The 26,253-nt window shown below is 36.7% G+C and overlaps 1 protein-coding gene across 3 annotated transcripts in view; it reads left to right on the forward strand.

Annotated features, from left to right (window-relative positions):
* Positions 1–14,471: 14,471 nt before the first annotated feature.
* The window catches only part of GRM1 (glutamate metabotropic receptor 1), a 387,183-nt gene continuing 375,401 nt past the window's right edge, over positions 14,472–26,253 (forward strand). For all 3 annotated transcript variants that reach the window (XM_041735611.1, XM_041735625.1, XM_041735617.1), the window contains exon 1: positions 14,472–15,296. In XM_041735611.1, coding sequence (XP_041591545.1) covers positions 14,597–15,296 — 700 coding nt within the window. In that variant the 5' untranslated portion in view covers positions 14,472–14,596. The remainder of the gene's footprint in view (positions 15,297–26,253) is intronic.

The following is a 26,253-nucleotide window of genomic DNA, read 5'->3' on the forward strand; positions in this document are numbered from 1 at the left end:
AAGAACTTACACTTTTGTCCTTCACATTTAACATGTTATCTGGCCTGCAGTAGTGCTCAATGTTTATTGAATGACTGAATCATAGTAGAATATCAAAAGACATAGGAAGAATTGCTTGGAGTCAGAATATTAACATTCTACATTTGGTTCTGACATGTAAAACCGTGGTCATATATCACTTTGGTCCTTAGATTGCTCTTTGATGTGCTATGAGAGTGGGATTAAGGCCTTTCCAGCTCTAAAATTTTAAGATGCATTGTTTCTTTTGGATGGTTTCTTTCATGTCATTCTCTGTTTCTGCGATTGAACCTGGAGAATAATATCTTTTAGACTTTTCAAGGCAAACTACCACACTACTTACACTGAGGATGTTTAAAAGGACTTTAAGGATTTTCTTACCTTCTTTCATTTGTGGAATAAAATTGGAAGTATTGTGATAGGGATATGTGAAAGAATTTGATACCTTCATAATATACAAGTTTTGTTGCTTTAATAGTTGGATATTTTAAAAGATCTTATTTATTTACTCATGAGAGACACACAGAGAGAGGCAGAGACATAGGAAGAGGAAAAAGCAGGCTCCCTGCTAGGAGCCGGATGTGGGACTCTATTCCAGGACCCCAAGATCACAACCTGAGTCTAAGGTAGACACTCAACCACTGAGCCATTCAGATGCCCCAAGAGTTGAATTTTTGCTTTGATAATGAATTTAGCTTCAAAACTAAATTTTTTTCATAAAATATTTTATAATAGTAGTTATTGATCATTTAAGGTGTATATACTGTTACTTTAAAAATAGATGCATATGAAATATATGAAATTTCTTATGTAAATGACAAACTCAACTGTAATATGTATAACTAGTTTATTGTTTGTAATCAATTTTGAAATGGATTTTCTTTTTATGTATAGTTCAAATTATGCACTTTTCTCTCCATTGTCTATTTTCAGTATTTCTATTGTGGTAAAATGCTTATCCATCAGTCAGTTGATGATATATGCTCTTGTGTATCCACATGTTAGGAAAGCAAGTTAAAAGCCAATGAAACATATTATTTGTACATTATTTGCGTCATTGATGATGCACCTTTATATAGGCCTTTTTTTCACAGTACTATTAAAACTTTGACTCATCAAATCACTTACAAGGTAATTATTACAAGGTAATTATACCCACAGAGAGATAAGAAAATAGAATTGTCAGTATATAGAATCAAGGCTAAAATTGAAATCACTACTGGAATTTGAGTCAGAAATTGAAAACCCAACTTCACAGTGAAGCTAAGTGTTGTTTTGAAAAGGAATTAGGAATCCTTATAATAAAGCCTCTTTAATTTTGGGAGCACTTAATGGCCACTCTACACTCTTAAGCTGGAAAGAAACCTAGAAATTTCTTACATTCCACTTTGGGGTCTTTCCTCCCATACTGTTCTCAGAATTTTCTATTTTTCAATACAACACATTGTAATTGAGAATCTCTTATGTGCATGGGTCTGTAACATAGGTGTCAAGTATACAATTTGATTTGATACTTAAACTCAAGAATCATGTAGTCTTTTCTTCTTGATCATGTAAGACATGTACAATAGATACTTTCTTTTTGTAAATCTAAGTGACACTGTTCATAAGAGATGAGAAAAGGCAGCAGTCAGTGAAGATCAATGTTTTGTGAAAACCTCCCAACAAAGATGAAACAAGAGCTAGCCCTTCTGGGGTGGATGAGATTGGCATGGCAGGGAGACGACAAGCATGAGATAAAGAGGCAAGAGTAAGAGGAGCATTCATGAGGCCAGTAGAGAGATACACTGATAAGTGAATATTAACTATAAGATGTGAGTCAGGCTGGAGAGATCACATTTAAATCATCATAGAAATATATAGTGTTGTATCCTTTAAAGTCTCATGGAAGATTGAGCTCTTTACTGATTGATTGAACTGATTCATGGTTCTTTGAAGTAGAAAATATCTTATGAAATCCAATCCCCAGATTTATAAAATCTTGGGAATAAATCTTTAGGCCTACTTAGATTTTCACATGCAGTACATATACCACAAGTCTCCCTGTACAGATACTAAGGTAACTCATATTGAATTTGTAACATGGCAGTGCATGCCAAGTTCATTTAATCTCACTCTCCTATAGGGTTTAAATTATTTATTTACTTAATTAATTGTGTTTGCTTACTTATTAATCATGTAACTATACTGGCATTTATATTTTCTTATTTCTTTGTGGGAATGTGAGTTGATAGATTAATCTATTAATTAATTAATTCCTTATATACCAAACCACCAAAATCTCCAAAAGATAATTGAAGATATTCTAGGATATGGCATGTCCTGGATTGGAAATTATGGCTTACAAAATCTCCATATCTCCGTTAACATCCCTGGTACATTTCCTTTTATCATTTCCTGCTACAAGAAAGCAATTTTCATCTACAGTTTGAATTGATTCTGGAACATGAAAAGAGTTTATTTTATTGACAGTAATTTTAAGAAAGGACAAGGGGCAATTGTTACAGATTCTTTCTTCTTTCAAAGTAAGGTCGCTTTAGAATTTAACCTAATCCTAGTCAAAATTTAAAATGTAAATATTCTGTGACACCGAAGGTCTGCTAGATCTGAATGAGCAGAAATAAAAATTTATCAGAGAGCATGGGACATAGTTTTTCAAGATGATTATTCTCCTGTGAAGATGAATTATGCTTGCTTACTGTTAGAGTCATGCTGTAATACTGAATTTGACCACATCCACTAAGCAGGAGGGAAAGGAGATCTAGCCTAATCCCTGGGCCTAGAAGAAGACTATCAGGTTTATTTGTTACTCTTTAAACTGTTGTAATTAAATTTTCCTTTCCTTCTATCTTTGGGAGACATTGATCATTGACAAGTGACTATGTACTTTATTGTTCAAATCAGGATACGTTTAAAGCTAAAAGAGTGCACTAAAAATTAACAGGCATTAATTAATCTATAACAAGAATAAACTGATGTGTCTTGGGCAAACCAGACACATGGTCACCTTCCTAGAGTGCAAGTAAGCCTTTTCTATCATCAGTTATCGCTGTGAGTATCATCTACACTGGCTCAAACTCCACCCTGACCCTCTCAAACCCTTCTAATACACATTTTAGTAGAACTTTGAATCCATGATCAATAAGTTTCCAACCTTTTGAGAGCAGCAGAATATAGCAGTTAAGAGCATGGACTAAGGAACTAGAGAGACTTAAGTTGAATCCTAACTGTGACACTTATTAGCTGCACGACATGGGCAAATTATTTCATTTTCCTGTAACTAAAAGCTAATCAAAAGCCTTCGTGCCCATCTGTGTATTGCAGGGTATTTTGCCTTGGCTTCTCTCTTGCAGACCTTTAACATAAGAATACTTGAGCCTTTCCTTTTGAACCCATCACTCATAAGATTACCCAGGGAAGCATCTTCCAATTTCCTATATGGAAGACATAAACTTGGATGCCAGTTTTCAGATAGATGAGTAGGGGTGGAGGGCAGATGAGTGGGTCTTATCATTCAGATCTGTATTTCCCTTCCACTCTCCTCTGTATGATGAGGGAGGAGAAGCTGTTAACTAGCTATCTGGAATAAATGAGGAGGTCTGAGGCTCTATCTGCATCTTAAACTTTAACCAATTCTCTTATTTTTTAGCCTCACTCTCATATCTACTTTTAGAGGTAGCTGGTGCCTCCAATTTATGGATATAGGTTCTGTGGTATAACTGTAAATTGCCTATGGATTTTCTCACTGCCAATTTAAAATTTAACTTGCTTGAATCTTCTCAAAATCAGTTGCTTTTTTAGCTTATGTCTTAATTCTTCCTGCCACATTTTCTCATTTCCTATTTTCATTGCCTTATGGTTTAAGAATATCTTTATTGTCATTTTAATGAGGTTTAATAAGAAAACAAAAGTAAATGAATACATTCAACTTGTCTTCTTTACCCAGACCTAAAGAATATATTGTTTAAAATTTTTATTTATTTGAGAGAGAGAGAGAACACAAGTAGGGGAGGGAAGGGTACAAACAGACTCCAAACTGAGAGTGGAGCCCAAAGCAGGGCTCAGTCTAACCACACTGAGATCATAACATGAGCCAAAATCAAGAGCCAGATGTTCAACCGACAGCACCACACTGGTGCCACCAAAGAATTTTTTTAATTATATTTTTTCTCTTACTTGTTAGTATGTAGGAAAGAAGTTGGTTTTGGTATAGCATCTTTGCAGAATTCTCATTAATTCTAAAAATGAGTCTGTAAATTCTCTTGGATTGTTCTGTGTCTGATTAATTATACAAATCACTTCAGTCTGGTTTCTACTCCCAGCACTTGACCAAATTGCTCTTGCTAGGGCTACCAGGTTCCTCCATGTCACTAAATTCAGGGGATACTTTTATGTTCTAATCATAATTTGTGTGTTTCAGCAACATCCTGCACACCCATTACTCCCTGAAGTCCTCTTCTTTCTTAGCTTCTTTAACATCTTAGTGTCTTGGTTTTTCTTATACTTCTTTGGATGCCCCTCCCCTCTTTTGGGTTCTTTTTCTTCAGCCACTTGAAGTTTCTTAGAGCTTTTACCTGGGATCTTTTCTGCTACCTTGTTACCATCATCACTACTAACAGCTACTATTGTTATCATTATTACTATGTAATTAGCTTTCACATCTCCCTCGGCTCTTTTAGAATACCAGATTTTTATGCCATAAACTTGAAAAATCAAGACTTTATAAATTTCCTTATTGTTCAAGTAGTTGTAAATTCACAATCATGTGAACTTATCATGACTTATAGGGTAGGAAAAATGACATTTAAGCAGGAAAAGCATTAACTGCAAGAAATGCAGAAAATACCTTAGAAATTATTGTGTTTCAATCTTCAAGAACTTGCAATAATAAGCTTACTTCAGAATCCTAATCTCGGATTATAGGTGGTCAACCAAACTAGTTGGTGTGGTTTGCTGGGGCCAGCTACCAGAATCAATATGATATTCCCAATTGTATTAATGATACAGCATGGTGTATTGATTGTTAAGTGCTTCCATGGTGAACTGCATTGGCTGGTTGGCCATGTAAAGGATTTATAAATCAGTATAAATTAAATATATCTGAATGATTTAAATGAGTTTATTTAAGTATGGAAAATAACTTTATTATTAAGCCTACAAAGCAACCTTTTTCATGAAAATTCTGAGCTTTAGTAAATTACTCATACTCAAGGAATAAACCTGTGTCAAGCAGATAATGCAATTATGCACGTAATCTAGATATAAGACCTCTGTCATATACATCTCTATCCCTCTGTCTGCCACATATTTCCCATCTGTAGCTTGTATTCTTATTTTCTTACTAATATCTTTTGAGGAACAGACATTTTAAATTTTGATGAAGTCCAATTTCTTAATTTTTAAAATTTATGGCATTTTGTGTCTAAGATAGATTTTCATTCCTCAAACTTACAAAGATATTCTTCTCTGATTTCTTCTAAAGTCTAGCAGCTTTTAAATTGTTCTTGCTTCTCACATTGTTGAAATCCATAATTTCACTTTTATCAGAGTCATCTTTCCAAATCTTAAATATAACGATTTGACTTATCCTTCCTCCACCAATTTCAACCTTATTAGGCCTATTTGCTACAATCTCTCCAAATTCTTTAACATGATTTACAAAGCACTTTATTGTGTCTTTCTTTCTCAGAGGAACAGCTTACCTCTACTCCCATCCTAAATTACTTTGCATTGGAATTGCCAATCATTTATAGTTCCCCTAGAACACCTGCACTCTCCTTTGTTTCTAGACTATTGCTGTTTCTTTGTCTGGACTATGTTTTTGCCTATTCATTCTTCTCTTCATGTAGGTCACTCCTACTTGTTTCTCAATCTTTGTTTTAATGTTACTTTCTCTGGTAGGCCTTTCTTGATCTTTGAATAAAACACTAGTGCCCTTCCGACATGGTTCCATAGAGCTTTGGATTTCCACACTTTTCTGGACTTGTTATTTACCAGCCGTGTTTCTCACTCCATGCTCTTCGAAGGCCAGAGATGTATCTTGTTTACTATGGTGTCTGCAGTATTCAAAAGAGTTCTTATTACATAAAAAGTGTAATGGAATATCTTAGATGGTGGATAAAGCAGGTGAAGATAGCAGCTATGACCTAGTAAACTTGGTTCTTTGAACCCACCATCATTTATCGAAGATATTTGGTAACTATTTGATTTGCTTTCCATCTTAGTGGAACATTTTAATACATTAACACATATTTATTGCAGAAATTCTAGGAAAGAATACAGAAAAAATGAAATTATCAATTATACTACATTCTTTAGCTAATAACTGTTAATATTTTGATGTAATTTCCTTTAGTTGTATATGCATCCTGCATGTTTTTTAAAAATAAAATTTAAATCAAATAGTGTATGAAGTTTTATTTTATTTTTTTTTTTTAATTAACTTTTATTGGTGTTTAATTTACCAACATACAGAAAAACACCCAGTGCTCATCCCGTCAAGTGACCACCTCAGTGCCCGTCACCCATTCCCCTCCAACACCCGCCCTCCTCCCCTTCCACCACCCCTAGTTCGTTTCCCCGAGTTAGGAGTCTTTATGTTCTGTCTCCCTTCCTGATATTTCCCAACATTTCTTTTCCCTGTGTATGAAGTTTTAAATTTTAATCATTATTTCCTAAATAACCCCCAATAAATCATATAATTATGTGACCAAAAATAATGATAATTAAAAAATACAGACTTTGATTCATATTTTTATATCCAAATGACTGTTACTTCATTCAGAAAGTCAATGATTTTGCAGTTGCTCAAATATTTTTGGACCCAATCTTCAGAAATTGTTCTTAGAGCCAAAGAAATATAATTTCTTCAGAATCACACTTCATTTATGATCCAAAACTTATCCATTTATTCAACAAATACTTGTTGAGTTATAGCTACTCTTTAAGGTTATTTTTTTTTTTCTCTTAAGGTTTTAGAGAGTGAATTGTAAGCAAGACATAGTTCTCTCTCTTCAAGGAATTTGGTTACTTTTTATTATTTAATAATTTTGGTAACAATTGTCCACTCCCAGAAAATTGAATCCACACTGAAAGAATGATTATTTTTTTTTATGATTACTCTTTTTTTTTTTTTTTAATTTATTTATGATAGTCACAGAGAGAGAAAGAGGCAGAGACACAGGCAGAGGGAGAAGCAGGCTCCATGCACCGGGAGCCTGACGTGGGACTCGATCCCGGGTCTCCAGGATCACGCCCTGGGCCAAAGGCAGGCGCCAAACCGCTGCACCACCCAGGGATCCCCTGAAAGAATGATTATTTACTGAGACTAATGATATTTAAAAAATGTATTACTATTTATTAAATAATTAGTAAATTATTTTTATTAATGGCAATATAGTTGGGATAAATCACTATTTTTTTAGATTTATTTATTTATTTATTCATGAGAGACACAGAGAGAGAGAGAGGCAGAGACACAGGCAGAGGGAGAAGCAGGCTCCAAGCATGGAGCCTGATGTGGGACTCGATCTTGGGTCTCCAGGATCACGCCCTGGGCTGAAGGTGGCGCTCAACTGCTGAGCCATCTGGGCTGCCCTAAATCATTATTTTGAAAGTGACAGCAGCAATTGTGAATGAGGCTAAGTAAAATACAAATTTAAGAAAATGAGAAATATTATTTACAGTGTCATCTCACGTAAAAATGCCAAATGAGCACTCCCTTCTCCCCATGATTTCCTTTGGAACTGGAAGCTTTCATGGATAAGCTGAATTTGAAATGAATTTTGAAGAAGGGCAAGTACGTAAAAAAAAAGGAAAGAAAGATGGGTAAGTATTTATTTATTTATTTATTTATTTATTTATTTATTTATTTATTTATTTTTGGAGTGAGAGGTATGACCTTAAGAATGGAAAAATGCAATGCTTATTTGGTTAGAGAAAGTGTAAGTAGGAGAATGGGATAAAATTTTGTCAGTAGCTTTCAATTAAAGGTCACATCAGAATTACCTAGGAAACTTTCCAAAACTTGCCTTTGTTCTTCTGATGCCTCCTCAGGAGCATTTGAGACAGCTTTCTCTGGTCAGCTGCTCACTTCCAACTTTGTCCACCTTAGAGAAGGGAAGGAATAGATACAAGTTGTTACTATGTATTGCTTGAATGAACCTCCTCTCCATTCAGTGGATTTTGATTGCCAAGTTGGGGAATTTAGACATTTATTCCATTAGCAACTGTGATATATTGTAGATATTGAACCATGAAGTTGAAAGGAGAAGTTCTGTGTTTTAGGTAGATCACTATTTTGGTGGTGTGCTGGAGGGATAACAACCATGTAGTAGATTTTCTGTTACAGTGAGGTAGGAATACAATATATTGCTTTTTAAACAGGAATAATAATTTAATTTCTTGTGTAGGTGAAACTGTATTAATATAAATCATTTTCTAATGAAGGCTTTTGCTGGATATGAAAATTTAGATACTTTCCCTTCTTAATTGTTCAGAAGTTGACTGTGAGACTATGCAAGTAGGTTACTGCTGTTATTAGAACTGTTATAAAAGATGGCTATTTTAAGCAAATAGAACAATCACCTGTAATGCTTATGCCCTCAACTGATGAAAGGCCCAAAAGGAAAGAAATTCAAATTCATGTTCTTTATCACTTTAGCATTTTCTGAGAAGAGAGCATCAGTTTAAAGACATTTCATCAGTAAAATGAAAATAAGTAACACCTCAGTCCATATCATTGGTCTTTATGAACTAATGAATTTGGAATAAATGTAGTTTGATACAGTAGTTTGATTTGTTCACTAAGCTTAGGCAAGGAACAGATTCTTGAATTTTCAAATTCTTCAATTTTCCCTTCTCCAGGACTAGGATACTATGCTTGTTTTACAGTTCTCATATGATGGTTCTGAGAATCTTTTCAAGTGGTTATTTTCAAATCATATAGCCACAACACTGGATAAAGGTGAAGTTCCCTTTATGTATTATCTTCTTTTTACCCTCATAAAAATTTTAAGCTTTTATTTGCTATTGGTGCAAATGCAGTACAATAATGAAAGTGGTTTCTTCACATTTGGAACAAATTTTAGTACTTCAAGTGAAACAAAATTTGTAGTATAAATATGTTTCCAATGATTTAATACTAATTGGGTTAGTTACTTGCACTTGAGAAATAGTTGCAAAGTAATTACTCTTCTAACATTATTAGAATAATCACTCAGAAATATCTAGAAACTACTTGGCTTTGAAATTTTTAAAGAAAGACATAAAAAATAATATTTTTAGTGTTCTGGGAGAGTATATCCATTGATTTATTCAACAAACATTTTAGCCCCTATTGAACCAGACATTATTTTATTTTATTTTATTTATTTTTTTTTTCAGACATTATTTTAGACAATGGGATACAGCAGGGTATAAAGCAGGCAATGATTGTAGCCCTCATTGTGCTTTCAGAATAATTGTGTTTTCCTTATTCTCTTTAATAGCATTTTAATACTTTAAACATAAATGTTTGGATACTTGTGATGGAACACTATGTGGCAAAATGCATGTGTTCTAGTCTATCTGAATGAGTCCACAGAGCCAGTGTTGATTTCTTTTTGCTCATGAAAACTGATGCTTTTGGTCCTATGTCTGCATATATAGTTATAGCCTAATTAATCAGACCAATAAATCAATTGAATGTATATTAAATTTGGCTTATTTTAGTTTTTAAAAAATATTTTGTTTACTTTGTTAATCATGTTTCCTAACAATATTTTGAGTTTCTGAAATAAAGGGATTTTATTTTATAATTTTTATTGTCTTTGCTTCAGAGCATTGCATTCTATGAGGATATAGCAGTTTCCTTCTTGATTTAAGCAATGTACAAACAAAATTGGATAAAGAAACTGAAAAATCTCATTGGGGCTTGAGTTATCTTGCTGAACCCATGAATTAAATATAAGAATATAAGAAATGTAACATTAGATTAAATTAATTGTCCACGGAACATGTTATTTTATGGAAAACCATGGTATTTGCTTTCCACAACATTGATCTACTTGAACATAATTATATTTCCTTAGTAATACAATACATATCAATTTTCCACAAATCAATTTTCTACAAAGACCTTCTTTGATCCCATTTCTATGTTCAGTCAGTACTGCCTCTTCAGTTATAAGTCTATTACCTCTGTGTATGCTTCACTTCCATATTCCAATGACTGTGTAAAGTATTTTTCAAAGCACCCCCTAAGGTACACTATAATTTGGAAGATGTGGTTAACTTATCCATCTTTTTATTTTTAAAAAAATCTTATTCTTGCTCACTTTGAAAAATATGAATCTTTAACTGAATTCATGAGGAAAATTTTACATCCTTTTGCTTATTTAAAATCTAGACCAGTTCTTCTATGATATCCTTTATGATCAGAGAGCAATGAAAATTGTGTATACATTCTTAAGGAGAGTGACACAATTTTGTTTATGGATAATGTTGTTTCATTACCATATAAGAACAATGAGCATTTTTTTTTGTCTTTATTGTTACAGTCACACCTTAAATCATTGTCTTAAGATAATATTTGGGTGATCTTTCACTCAATCTCCACTGCATTTTGTATAAAATAGATCTCCCAAATCAAAATACTCATAACACTTTCTACCTTGCAAAATCACATGCTGAATGTAATATTCTACACTACTAGCACTGAATAAATATTTACACTGACAGCATTTCTGCATTCATGGACCTTTAACATTTTTTGAACTCTTATAAATTAGTATGTATGCTTATATTAATGTATACACCTATATTTGTTAATTTGTATGTAACTCATTCTCTTAGTGATTTTCTTCACTTTTACTAATAGAACCTTTCCTGAGTTGTCTGTACATGTATTACACCCTCCCTGCTTTGATAACGTGTTAATTTTCAGAAAGAAAGAGCATATTTGGCTAATCTTGTCTTCTTTCTCGATGCCTTCTTCTTGACTTATTTTTGTCCTTGTGCTTTCTAAGGGTCTTAAGTAATTAACAATAAATTAAATTGATAAAATCGAGTCAAGACTTTTGAGACCAAAAATTTTCTTAACACCTGCACTATTTAATTTATGCATGCATATAAATCTTCTATGTTAAAATCTCTAAGTTCTTCCTCTTTAAAATGATTTGTTTCAGCCAGCCTGAATGTGTAGTTTTTACTTGGACTGTATTAAGAACAAATAAATATGAATATTAATTATTCCCCCAGTAGCAGATTCTTTCCCAAACTATGTCAATGCAATGTGTTAAAAATATTCAGCTTTGAAGAGTACACACTGAAGCTAAATGTGGACTTCAGAGACATTGCTTTCTCTAATCCTGCAAATCATATTTAATAGTTTCTATATGCACAGAAATCTTTGTATGTTCACTGTGTCTATGAAATATTCCAGGAAAATCATGTTTAGGCTTGTCTTACTAGAATAACATTATCTAAAATGGAACTTAAATGACTATTAGAATAAGTGAGATAATACGATGCACTGTGAACACTTTTGGCCTGCTCTGCTTAGAGCAGACATCTCTCTAAGGGTACAGGCAGAGAATCATTTTACCCTATGTGTGAAGAGAGAAACTGACTTCTTCCTATTTTCCTTGAGTAAATATACTATTACTTCCAGAACTGAGAACCTTTATGTCTAAAGGCCATTACCTGATTCAGTGCATTATTTGTGGAAAGAGAAAAGAAAAACCAATCCTCCTTATGCTAATTAAAGTCCAGAAAAATCTGACACTTGGGGATAAAAGCAGAACCAGAATGAGAAAAAGAATCTGTTCTGGACAGGAGATATTGTTTCCTTTCTTAAGTTTCATGGAACACACTAAAAAAAGTATTTAAAAATACCATGTGTGGTTTGTCCCTTCCAGCTGGACATGGCACCAGTCCATAGAATAATGATGACACAAGCAAGGTGATTATAAGGGACCCACATAAGCTGATCTCTCTTCTCTGGAGTTGACACAAATAGAAAGCCTTGAACAAGAGTGGAAAGGCACACTGTCACTTTCCCCTCTGAAGCAGCTGGGACACATTCTGCTCAGCCAACATGTTCCCAGAGGAATGTGATTTAACTTCCACTTTTCACACAGTAAGAAGCAACACTGGAGACCTGTCGGGAGGGTGATAGCAGCCTGGGAAGAATTTGGATAAGTGTTTTTCACTCCAGTGTTTTCGTGTGACTTGACTTTCATCCCAATTTAGTTACATCTTGACCTGCAAAATGCAGCCAATGTTTGCTTCACTTCCTTTGGCTTACCTTGATTCCTGATGTGCATATCTCTCCTTTCCCTACTCCCACCCTATGCAGCCTTTCCCCTGCAGCCTACTAATAGACTTTCTCTAGATGTCTACACATGTATTAATTCTGTTTCCCTCAAGTAGGGGCTTTACTTCAGGGAAAATATATTTGGGTCCTTGAAATATATACAAAGAATATTCACCTAAAGCAGCCTAAGAAGCTCCCCACTCCTTTTGCCAGATCTGACTATTTATATATCTGGCAGTTTCTTTAAGAACCCTCTGGTAGTAGAGAAATTAATATGTCTCATTTCTCCCTAGCCTTCTTTCCCTCCCCCCTCCATCCAACCACTGATTTTTATGCATGAGATAATAGACAAGCCTTGGGTGACCTGTTTTTCCCCCCTCCCCCTCCCTCTTTTTTTTCCTTGCGGTAAAATAGTGCTGAAGAAAGAGGGCACTAGTGTACAGCCCAGATCGCATCCTTGCACCGTCTGGATTAGAGCTGAGGCGTCCGCGAACCGAGCGTGGCCCGAGCGGTGTTCTGGCCCGAGGACCGTAGCGCTGTCTACCCGGACTCAGGTACGTCTCAAGTCCAATTCTCCAAGCAGATCCAGGTGAGCAGACACTCCGGGCGGTGAAACCCACCCACATTGGCAGACACAGTCCCAATCTATGGGATTTCCTCCTGGTCCCAGGGGCATCTTCCGATTATTTATTTCTTTTAGTCTAGCATCCCTGGGAAGTGTCGGGACCCATGGATGCCTGGGTTGTCTTCCTCCTTTTGCCTGGCTCACGTCCTGTGCTCTTGCTCTCCGCCCGCTCCCTTAGTTCCTTTTCGTCCGATTCTCACCTTGAGAAAGGGAGCTGGGAGGAACGAGAGGGAGCCAACTTCAGCCCCACAGGCGGCTGAGATTTGGCGCCTCTGCCCCCGAAGCAAACGGGTTTGAACATACCTGCAGGAGCCCTGGCTCCAAGACGAAGAGAATGAGAATGGAGGGGAGGTGGGAGGCTAGGGGAGGTGTGTGTGTGTGTGTGTGTGTGTGTGTAAAGAATGCAGGGAGGAGGGTTAAAAGAGCAAAGTCAGGGATTAGGAGGGGGTCAAAGAATTGCAACTCGCTGATCAAGGCGTCCCCTCCTGGTCCTGCGGGGGAACGTGTTTGCAGCTGGACTGAGCACTGTCCAGGGTTCTGAACGCGGCCAGGCTTGGGCTACCGCTGCCAAGAGCCACACGGAAGCTCCCCTCCGTTCCCTTTCTAGAAATGTGCAAAGCCAAAGGTCCCAATTTAGGCGAGTGCAGGGCCCCCCTCCACCTCGTCCCTCCACCCTCCATCGCGGGAAACAAGTTACCTTATCTGCACCCTTTCTCCCTGAACATCTACAGTAAGCCTGACTTCTCGGATAGGTGTGGGGTGGTGGTGGAGGGGGAGGGGGTGGGAGACATACCAAACTCCGACATGCCGAGACTTTACCAGGCGTTGCCTTAGTAACTAATATGGATTTCCTCAACCTGGCAAATTATATTTACTACTCGGTTTGTATGTTGAGGTCTCTTCAACCCCTTGTAGTCAAAGTAAAAGGTACACTCCTTTCTTGTGTTCATCTTGAAGTAATGCTTCCACCTTCATAATGAGTCTCCAAATTTCTTCTGGGAAAAGTTGATCTTTTTCAAATCCGGAAAGTTCTCGTGGGTTAAACGATTTAGCTCCTCCTCCATTTTATTCCCTCCCCCGCCCCAAGCCTGTAAGCGTAATGGGTATTTGGGGTCCTGGAAAAGGCTCGCAGCTGGAGGAAGGGGAGGGTCGGCGGGGCTTTGCGCCTCCAGGGACCGCTGAGGGCACTGCGGGCAGGACGCACCGTCCCCCGCCCTGACCATAGCTGCCCCCCAAGCCGATACCTTGATGTGCCGGAATGAAACGGACCGGGCAGCTATTAACATCACTGACCCGGAGTTTTGAATAAAGGTCCTGTGATAACGGAGCTTCGCTTTTCATCCTTTTTTTTGTCGGCAGCGTCCAGCTCACGGCTGCCACCACGACGCCCATTGTACTCGTGACCAGTTTACTTTGATGCACCGGAGCAGAAGGGGGCTCGGATTCCCCTAGAGACGCCTCCAGGACAAGGAGGTGGCCCCGGGGGCCCAGGAGGGGACGGAGGAGGAGAAGCAGGCGGGGTGCCGGCGGCGAGAGGCAGGCAGCGCGGCTGGGAGAGGCCGGCGTCGGGCATCTGCCTCGGCTGCGCGCCCCGGAGGCGGCCGGCGGGACCCGCGCGGGGACGCGGCGGGCGGGCTGCGCACCGCGTCCTCGGCACCATGGCCCGGCTGCTCTGGGCTCTTCTCCCGGCGATCCTTCTGGAGGTGTCCCTTCTTCCTCGGGGACCCGGCGCGGGGGTGCCGCTGGCGGAAGCCTCGTCTCAGCGCTCGGTGGCCAGGATGGACGGAGATGTCATCATTGGGGCCCTCTTTTCAGTCCACCACCAGCCCCCGGCCGAGAAGGTGCCCGAGAGGAAGTGTGGAGAGATCAGGGAGCAGTACGGCATCCAGAGGGTGGAGGCCATGTTCCACACGTTGGATAAGATTAACGCGGACCCCGTGCTCCTGCCCAACATCACTCTGGGCAGTGAGATCCGAGACTCCTGCTGGCACTCCTCCGTGGCTCTGGAGCAGAGCATCGAGTTCATCAGGGACTCCCTGATTTCCATTCGAGACGAGAAGGATGGGCTCAACCGGTGCCTGCCTGACGGCCAGTCCCTCCCCTCAGGCAGGACTAAGAAGCCTATTGCGGGGGTGATCGGCCCGGGCTCCAGCTCCGTGGCCATTCAAGTGCAGAACCTGCTCCAGCTCTTCGACATCCCCCAGATTGCATATTCTGCTACGAGCATCGACCTGAGTGACAAAACTTTGTACAAATACTTCCTGAGGGTTGTCCCTTCTGACACTTTGCAAGCAAGGGCAATGCTTGACATAGTCAAACGTTACAATTGGACCTATGTCTCTGCAGTCCACACAGAAGGTAGGCATTGCATTTGGGAAAGAAAGGTACAGAGAAAGGCGAGTCCGTTGCATGATGTGCCATCGTGATCCTAGTATTGTCTGTCTGTTAACAGCACTGTGGGAAACAGACTTCACCCCTTGTCAGTACACACCCACCAAGCCATTGCCTCTTATCCTCGTTCTGTAATAATGGTGTAGGAAAACTGTGTCCCGTGGTGCTTGGGAGATAGGAGGAGCCTATAAGATAGGAACTCTCCATAAACAGTGTCCAACTGTAATTTCTGGACTCAGATATTTGCCTTCACATTCTGAGTCTGTGTTTGAAAGGCTTGTTTGCCCAAGGTGGTGTACTCCTGTTAAGAGACTGGCTATGATTTTCCAAGCTTAGCAGACTAATCCAATATGAGCAATTAGGAAAACAAATACAAAACCAAAAAAAAAAAAAAAACATGCTATCTCCTGCATTGGGCTCGAAAGCTTGGTCTTGTCTTGAACAGCTGAAGGTTCTTTGTCTTAATATGGCCCTTCTTTCACATCCAAAGCTCACCTGTGAATGTTGGATTAATGCAGTCATCTCCCTCTGTATATCAGAAACTTATTTCAAATTCTAGAGTGTCTGAGATACAATGGAAAAGTAAATAGTTTATTTTATTTTTTGAAAAGTAAATAGTTTAAACCATTTATTTTCTATTATATATGTTAAAATTGTCCAGATGTCATCACTCCTCCCAAGAATTTTCTTGTTTTTGAGAAATAGCACTGGTGACTTCTTGGATTTGAGTTTTGGTCTAGTCTTTTTCTTCTTACACAGTGACTTTGCTTATTAGAATTTAGTTAGATCCATTACTAATAAAAGGATAGTAGACATTTGTCTTAAAATGGCTTTTAAAAATGAAATAGATTTACTTAAGATTAAAAACATTGATTTTTATGGCTTTACTCACTTAAATTCACAAAGTATTTCTTATAAAGATTTCTTTTACTCTCCTCCTCTGAGAGGGACCTGTATACATTTGGGGATAAAATGAGACTTTTGAGTCAACTACTCTTAACTCTCTTATATGCTTATGTTTCTGAAGAAACCAAGAGCCTGATTTAAGCATTAATGCCTAGAACAGTTCATGTATATATGCTGACATATAGAAGAGAATCTTGAGAATATTGCTGCATTCATATTTCTTACTATCAAATTATTGAAAAAAAAAAGGCCAAGAAAGAAAGGTATGACTTCATATTCTTTTAACAGTTACACAATATTCAGTTACTGGTGTGAAGTCTGATTTTAGAAATAAAGAAGCATTCTTACTTAAGTGGTTATATGGTGATTGTTAATGAAAACCAATGATTTAATATTATAAAGGGAGCAGAGCTTTCAGGACAAACAAAAATAATGTAGAATAATACATAATAATTTCAGAGTTTGCTTTTGGAAAAAAAAACTTTCTGCTGCAATATTGTGACTTCTAACAACCGACTCATGTTTCTGAATCTTGATTTTTAATAATGAATGGCATATCCCTTTTCCAACAAAAATCTCATATAACTTTTTAAAGACACACTTTTAGGTTCAAATGTTAATTTCATGCATATTGATGTCTACTGTTAATTTCCTATACTTTAATGCTTAATATAGTTTTCTCTAGTGTTTAGGCAGAACAACTTGAAAGCATAAATTCAAGATGTGTTAGTTATCAGCATTAGATCTTTCTAAAAGGGAACAGTGAAATCTAGATGGGATGTGACATGTATTAAATAATTCTCTCCATTAAGCTAGGTTTAATTGTTTATAGAGATGAGAGATACAAATTCCTCTATCTAGAAGTAATACTTCATACTTTTATACACTAGTTTTATTTTCCATGTTTTAATATAATATTTATTTATTTTGGAACAGAGAAGAGTAGAGAGAAGATAAACTTCAATTTGTTTTCCAGTTCCATCATTTTGCTTAAAAATAATTGCTAATAGTGAGTTGCTTTCTGACAAGTAGAACTATGTTTTTGGAAAATTAATTGGACTTGTATTTGCCAATTTTGTTCAGGAAGGACTCACATTAAAATTTCACCCTTATATTACTTTGAATTACTTTATTTCCTTTTTGCCTTCTGACTGATGTGTGTGGCAGAGATAATGTCTCCATGGTATTATAGAAGTTGACTCCAGACTACATTGTGTTCATAGAACAGCAATAGAGCTAACTTTGGTGTCTATTACCAAGAGTTTACACCATTCACCTTGCCTTTTTTATATGGCCTTACTCTAAAGGAGAATTTGTTTCTTTTATTAGACATAATATCTGTGGAAACTAAATTGATTTTATTTTCTTCTATCTGCAAAGAAAGATAACAGTCTCTTCTGTATAAGCTCCAACTGAAAATTCATTTTTCCTAAGGTTCTGCCCTCCTGCTCATCTCAGGGACTCATGGTGTACTGGCCTGCAGGCATTTTCTTGCATCATTTAGTAATTTTCCTGCCTTCAGACTGATGGGGTCACCTACTGGTGACAGTTCCTTGTCAAAAAGAAGCTAAGACCACATATCGGTGGTGTCTCTGCCATCTGGGCACTATTCAGGAAAGAGGCCAGTTTGGATATTAGCAATTTGGAGCTTAGAAATTCTGGAACCTCCAGTGACCTTCACCTCTCCTTTCCAAATTAGCCAATTTATCATCTTTTTTTTTTTTTTTTTAATTAGAAGTTAGGCTAGTACAGTTAATAATCAAAAGTACCAAGTGACTAGGCTGGTGTATCTTCATTTCCACGGTTAATTTTGATGGACTTTACAATCACAGTTGGGGCATCCTGTTATTTGAATACCCCAATTGTTTTTATATCCTTTTATTATTTTATTTTATATTGCAGTTAAGCCTGGAGATATTTTCTGTTTGTTGTTTGTTTTTTAATCTAGCTAGAATTCTGTTGTTATAGTTTTTTATGTGATTTTCAGTCTTCTCCCACATAATTTGTGCCACACTTATCCTCTGGCCATGACAGCTGTCAGTTTCCCTGACTCAAAAGAATTGGTGTACATGTGGTTACCTGCAGTGGGCTCTCCAGAAAACTTCCAGGATTGGTTCTTGAGGAGAATATTGAGGTAGGATGGGTACTGAATGATTGAGCTTTATTCACAAGTAAAAATTGAGTGGATTTTGGAGCAAGCTGCTCACCTGAAGTATGTGTCTTTAAATATGCTAAGCATAAAATACAAAAATAGCCTACTTCTGTGAAGAATATCTTGGCCAAGGACACTGAATTTCATCCTTGGAATGAAATGCAGATTCCCCATCAAGAATGAAACTTATTTCAAAAAGTTATAGAAAGCAATACTTTAAAATACTCCTAGTTGATTACGTTAAGAGCATTGAGCAAATCCAATAAAGAATATTCCCTGAATTTGTAGCTTCAAAAAAATTTTTTTTGATTGGATACATTTTCACTTGTGTTAAGCCTTTCTCTGTCAGTGTTTTGTCTTATAGGGTCAGGTGAGTATTGTTATGATAAAGAATTTAATTATGCTCCTATACAGTACTCTTCACTATAAGGTGCTTTTTTGTTAACAGTTACATTTTCATTGTAGTGCACCTTTTTTTGATGCTTACATTTTATGTGAATTTGCCCTTTTTGGGAGCTTTCAAAATTTCATCCTTTACTTATTAGAAGCCTTTTTTTCTATTTGATATAAAACATACTCTAAAAGTCTAATGACATCAGATGAAAATCCTCCAGGGTCAGTGAACTATTACTTTAGCTACTGAAGGTACATATAAGAATTTTATTTCTACTAAATACCGTATTTTATACCTATGCACCAGCAACTTTTTTCATATCTTTCTTATCTTGATTTCAAACTATTTCACAATAAGTTACTTTAATAAATTGCTCTATTTTTGTCACAAAATAAGCCATGGGAGTGTCTTCAAAGATTATTTAGGTCAACCAACTAAAGATGATTAAAGCACCACTATCTTTGCCAAAAAGTAGTTCCCATATGCTCTGAGTTTCCTATTTGTGATTAGGATTTCTAGTGAGAGTGGGAGAATATAGGACTTAAATTCAGAAGCAGAATTTCACCTATTAGTCAGCTTTTGTATATAATGATTCGACTCCCTGAAATTTCCACTAATTCTCCATCAACCACTGGGAATCATCCAAAAACAACTTAAATTCCTGTTCCATGTGATATTTGTCATCACTAAATTCTCTGTCCTTTATGCTATACCTCACCAGTTCTCTCACCGATTTATTTGAGTTTTTAATTCCTGCATCATCACAGACAACTCGAGTAGGTCTTAGATAAGTTATTATCCAGAAGTCTTTTAAAAGATATGTACTACTGCTGGGTCATATCTCCTACTTTTTATGCTTGGGCAGTTATTCATATTGATATTGTTATTTTTTTCAGAGTAGGACTTTGTTTTTTATTTCCTTTTAAATGTAAAATTATTAGCTTAAATCTACCTTATCAGTAAGTTCTGGGATTTGATTATTTAATTCATTTTAACATCATCTTAGGATCAGCTTTATGTCCTTTAGGATTTAATTATATACATCGAAACTAAGTAAGAAAGGGTCAAGCATAAAATCCTATCGTTCATCACCAGCAAATTACTTCCTGTCTAACTCTGGTGGTCACTCAGCCTTTATAAATTTCCTTGACAGTATGCTTTTCCAATATGCACCATACCACTTTATAGAGAAATATATCAATATAGGTGATTTAAATGAAAAGCCATCAGATATTCAACTCTAATTGAAGATTTACTATACCAAAAGGTGTATATAAAAAATTTGAAGACCTGGTCTCAGTTATTAAGTACTTTACACTATAAAAGAGGTACAGTTTGAACACATGTAAAACAAGTAAAAGATACATGTAGACATTTAGATACATGAGCTTATACGTGTTTAGGGAACATTAAAGAAAATATTGGTGACTGTAATTAGCTAGAAAAACATCCAGAGAAAAGAATTTTGTTTAACATTACATTTGCAAAAGTTAGAAGCAATAGTAAGAATGTCCCTATAGGGGATAAAGTAAGTAGGTTAACTTGGCTGGAGTGGAGAGTGTGATCCAAGAACTAATAATAAAGATAGCAACTCAAATGTGGTTTCCTATATTCTGTGACTCTGTGACTGTTTATTGATATAAGGATAAAAAGTGGAGAATCTTGAAGCACGTGCCAAAGAGTTTTGGTTTCAAGAAAGATATGCCCAAGTAGAGTTTGATGTGATTCAAAGATAATTAACATGAATTTTACTGAAACATATAAAGGAGATCTATTAAATGGAAGGGGGAAACTATGAAAATGTTAGTTGCATGGAATTCTATGTACTAGGCTGTTGAAATAGCTGGGAACAATAAAAGGTGTTCCTTTGTCAGGGACAAGGAGGATTTTGAACTGTTTTTTGTCTTGCAATCATGGAGAATTTTGACGTAATTTACAGGCATGACATGAGTAGTTTTTAAAACCATGATTCTTTAGGTTTAAACAGCATGAACTAAGATTTAATATATTTAATTCAATGGGTACTTTAGCTAAAGGCACACACATTATTAGCAAGCATTGGTGTATAGACAGAAATAAAGCCAGGGATAGTTATGAAGTATTCTACTTATGATTTAAAAAAAAAAGTGTTCACATCCAAATAAAACCTTATTCATTCAGAACCTTGATTCTCTAGCTGACTTACCTGGTTACTTGAGAGTTGGCTTCTTTAAACTCCAACTTTTTACATTTTAAAAATTGAATTGTAGCTTCTATACATTATTCTACTAGTTTCAGGTGTGCAATATAGTTATTTGATGTTTTCATACATTATTAAGTGATAATCTCCATAGGTCTAGTTATCCTCTATCACTATGCAAAGTTACTATAATATTATTTGTTGTATTCCTTATGCTGTACTTTACTTCTTAAACACTTTACAAGGTGAACTTTGCAAACTATACCATACAGGCTTCTGACTTTTAAAAAAAGAGTGCTAGATTTATAGATCTTTCTAAAAATATACAAAGTAATCATTATGATTATCGTTACATGTGCTGGGATACAGTGGTAATTTTGAAGCCAGTTGAAAAACATAAGGGCATTTATTCCTACTGAATATGGCACCAGATCGCTATACTTTTGAGTTTCTATATTTGTTATTTTTTCCTATATTCGCTAGACCATTAAAGGAAACCATTTGTAACCATATTAAACCATTTTGTAAGTTATTTAATCAGTATTTAGCAAATAGCTACCATGTGCAAAGGATCAAGGAGAAATACAAGGATAAAAAGAAAGAGACATCTTCATTATTTTGAGACAGCCAGAACTCTTCTCCATTCCTCTGTGCCACCAATCACCCTGTCACTTCATTACCTTTGGAACAAATAGTTGGCCTGCATGGGGTAGATGGGGATGGCAATTCCTCTTTTATGTTTCTATCATGTTGTTTAGCAGTTGCCATTTCTCTTCAGGCACTACAATTTTTCTCCTCGTGATCTATGGTGCTAATATACAATGACTGGTGGATTTATAGATGACTTTCCTGGTAATGGCTACAGTGGTATCATCATGGAGAGATTTGTCAGAAGCCATATATTCAGCATGCCCCATCATAAGACCACAGAGGGCTGGGAAATCACAGTGGAGGATGGAATAGTTTATTGAGCACCTACCACCACAAGAAAAACAACTCACAGTTCATGTGTTCTGATATTAGATTGGAAGCAACATTTCAGTGGGAGAAGGTTTTAGAGAGGCTATGCTTGCAAAACAGAATCAGGCTGAGACATAAAGCCAAAAGGATGTGGCTGCCTTATCCATCAAAGAGCTATCATTAAAATTTTTATGTAGGAATATTTATGTAATTAATGTGTCCAAATTTATTTATTCTATTTGCTTTTCATGCCTAGTTGTTCTCTATGACTGTCCATATAACATTTGAGATCTGAATTTATAAGAAAAATTATAATTTTAAGACCCTTCAGTCTCATGGGAAGTTTTGCTTTCTTAGACTTTGAAGCATTGTTGTACCAAATATGGTGTTAATGTTTTAGTGAAGAGAATTTATTGGTTTAGGTAGAAATTCTCATTTATCAATTTTAGAATTATCTAATCTGGTCACTTCATGGCCAGGAAATTGAAGATTCAAGGTAATTATCTAAATGATTCAGATAAAAGCTTAAATTAGCAACTAGAGTACAAAAAGTTTTGGGGGAGAAATTTTTAAATTACCAAGTAATTTATTTTGTGTTCTAATGAAGACATGGTCATTTATACACTGGTAAGCACATATGTCTATTATGTGTCAGACACTGGTGTTGGTACTAAGAATACATAAATTAAAGGAATTATAATTATTATTATTGCTATTACTATTATTATCCTCAGGGGTCCCATAGTTTGTCAGAAGAGACATACATATATATGCAAAAAGTTAATCATTTGAAAAAATAAATACACAAAAGACTATGGGAAATACCATATGTTCATTTCAGTTTTATTTGCAAAGTGGGAATGATCACTACTATATTATTTACCTCATAACAGTGTTTCAGAGAAAAAGGAGATGGTATATACAACTAACTTTTACCTGCTTTTGGTTAAACTGCCACCAAAGGGACAGATTCTTAAGACATTGGCCCTTGTTAGCTGATAAATATTGAGCAAGTCCATGAAATCAGGTAATCAGGTATAGATTTATGACCCAAAATCTGGTAACAGGAGACAAAAAGGAAACTCATGGTTAAAAGTGCAGCATGTTCTGTAGATTTTAAGAATCCTTCTCATGCTACAAATAAGAAAACAAATGCTGAGGAAAATAACATGACTTGCTCAAGACCATATTTGTTAATAACAAAGCCAAGACTAATTCAATTTTGTGTTAGATACTTTTTTGAACCAAAGCTCATTTGTTTGTTTGATTGATTGTTTTTAAACAGCATGGATCACCTTCATACATTCCTCTCTCCTGTGAGGTTTATATCATTCAGTCATGCTACATTCCTCCCAACTTTGCTGCTGTCATTTAGCACCTTCCAGGAGACTCTTCTGTCACTGACAACTCATTCTTACTGCTGATAGTCCTCCTTTCAATATTGACTCTTGCCATACTTCTGGTCGGTTCCAATATTCATGTGTGTGACTCATTGATATCTAACCTCTTAGTTCAGTGACACCAACTTTGTCTCTTTTCCCTTCACTTCAGCAACTCACTTACTCTGACTATGCTCTGGCACTTTGATATGACCAAGAACTGTTCTATCTCTGACCTCTTAAATATCAGGAAGCCTCTGAACAATAGAAGCCTCTTCTTTTCAACTTTTCTTGCTCCCAACTTACCTGATCTTCACATTTCTCTGGAAATCTTGGATAAAGCCATTTTCTTACTTGATCTGATTTCTTCCTTGGATCTATGTAGCTCTACCTCCATATTTGTGCTTGTTACCATCTAATAAGAAAACTCCTTTCTTAGAGAAAATGAACTTTCAACTTTAGATGTACATTCCATATGAAACTCTAGGTGAGGCTTCATTTTTTCCCCATCCCCCTCAGTACAGAAAAATAAAGATCAGAAAGGAGACCCTTATTAATGAAAGAAAAAAGAATTCCATCCCTGTGCAGGCTGTGGTCAAGAGTGGGAGATAACACTTACTCAGATGTCTTTATGGTACCATCTCTATAGCAAGTGATCAGGGGTTGTGTATAGTACAGTACAGAAGGATGAGAAGATTTAAAAAGGATACCTAGAGCTGGATTCCAGGGATCGGGGATAGGATGGGCCCAGTGCGTTCACAGAACTAGCCATGCTTAGAGAGCCATCAGGATAAAATGTATAAAAACAATCCCTTAAGTCTATTGTGCAGATGAAATAGAGCTAGATAAATATGAGATATTATTATTGTTGTCAGGCTATCCCAATCCTTTTTTTAATTTTTTTTAGTTTTATTTATTTATTCATTCAGAGAGAGCAAGAGAGAGGCAGAGATACAGGCAGAGGGAGAAGCAGGCTCCATGCAGGGAGCCCGATGTGGGACTCGATTCCAGGTCTCCAGGATCACACCCCGGGCTGCAGGCGGCGCTAAACCGCTGCGCCACCGGGGCTGCCCAGGCTATCCCAATCTTAAATAAGCAGATGTCCTTAATTTAAGTGAGCGGGTATGAAGTAAATATAAGAATGTCCTAGAATGAAGGTGCGCAAATAAAGGGAGAAGAGGTATCTCTTGTTGATTTGCTAATTTTGAGCAGCACAGTCGGCTTGGCATATTCTTCCTACATAACAGTTACATCCATAGCATGTGGCCTTAGATGAAGGCTTTTCTTTAGAATTGGATAGATTATTCTGTATTTATGTTGAATACTTTGAGGGCAGTTTCCTCTGTTATCTGTGATCCTCTGGCACATTTTTTAACTTGTATATTATAAAAGGCTGAACAAAAAAGATCAATAAACAAATTGTGAATAGTATGTTGAAGAGGAGAAACTGTTTACAATGAATTTAAAATGTGATATGAGGCTATTCAAACAGGGAAACAAACAAATGATATCCCCTATTCCTGGATAAATAAATATACTGTATTATTTTCAATTTTTGGTCAACAGATACAACTCTGTTGGTAAAGAAGAAGATGTGTTCAGGTGTCTGTCATAATTAAACAGATGTTTAGTGAGCACTTTCTCTGAGTCAGGCTCTCTGCTATTGTCCTTGATGATCAGAGCTAAACTATAATTCCTCTACCAAGAAGTTCATGTGGTGGTTACCATTCAGTTTGATAAATGCAACCATAGGAGTAGGTGTGAATGGAGAAGTTACGGAAAACTGTCACTACCTTTCTCTGGGCCAGAGAAAGAAGTGAGCATAACCTCATACCTTCCAAAGCAGGTAACACTGAAATTTACCCCATTAGAGGACAAAGACGAGTGAATATGAGCAAAAGTATTGATGTAGAAAACAAAGTATGCTCAGGGAACTTAAACATATTATGAATTCTGGAATATATGGTCAGGGAAAAGGAATGAGGAAAGATCAAGCTGAAAAGGGAGGAAAGGCCCATGTCATGAAGGCACAGGCTTACCATGGCAAGAAATATAGATTCTATTTTGTAAACATGGTGAGCCAGTGAAGGAGGGACCCCGATGAGGGATTTGATCCCAGGACCCCCAGATCACCACCTGAGCTGAAGGCAGATTCTCAACCACTGAGCCACCTAGGTGTCTGGCCAGTGAAGGATTTTAAACAGAAAGGAAACACAATCAGATTTATATTTTGAAAAGGGTAACCTGAAAATTTTGAAGAGGACAGATTTAGAAAAGAAGTCAGACTAGAAATTGGGACACAAGTTGGTACGCTATTGATAGTTGGGAAAGTGGTGGAGAAGAAGCAAATTTAATCAATTTAGTCAAGAAATGGTAAGAGCTTTACTAAAGGAAATGTCAATGGAGATACAAAGGAGAATGGATTTGACAGAAGTTTAGTAGGGAGATTAGGATTTACCAACTGGTTATGAAGATCAAGGAGGGGAAATCAATAAAGACTCCCAGGTTTCCATTTTGTACGAAATAGGAAGAAACAAGGAAGGACAGATTGGGAAAATGTGAGTTTTAGAGTAGTTGAATTTGAGGTATCTATGGGAGCAGAAAGTTGAGAGAGCCCTTAAGTGAAAGATCTGGAAAGGATGGTAGATTTGTGATTTGTCAGCAATAGCTATGGTTAAAGCCACAAAAGTGGATGAGATCACCAAGGAAGAGGATGTAGAGTGAAAAGAGGAACAAGTTAAGGGCAGAGCTTTGAGGAAGGTGAAAATGAGAAAGAGGCTCCAGAAGAAGGATAGAGAAAACAAGGAAATTAGAAGGAGAAAGGGGAAGAAGAATCAGGAAAGAACCAAAGTCATGGCAGCCAAGGGAGGAGAGATTTTCAGGAAGAGAACAATGACAATACAGAGCTGACAGGGAAGGGAGAGGTACAGAAACGGTGCTCTGTACCAGTAGCC

The sequence above is a fragment of the Vulpes lagopus genome, chromosome 2, assembly GCF_018345385.1.
Source record: "Vulpes lagopus strain Blue_001 chromosome 2, ASM1834538v1, whole genome shotgun sequence".
NCBI lineage: Eukaryota > Metazoa > Chordata > Mammalia > Carnivora > Canidae > Vulpes > Vulpes lagopus.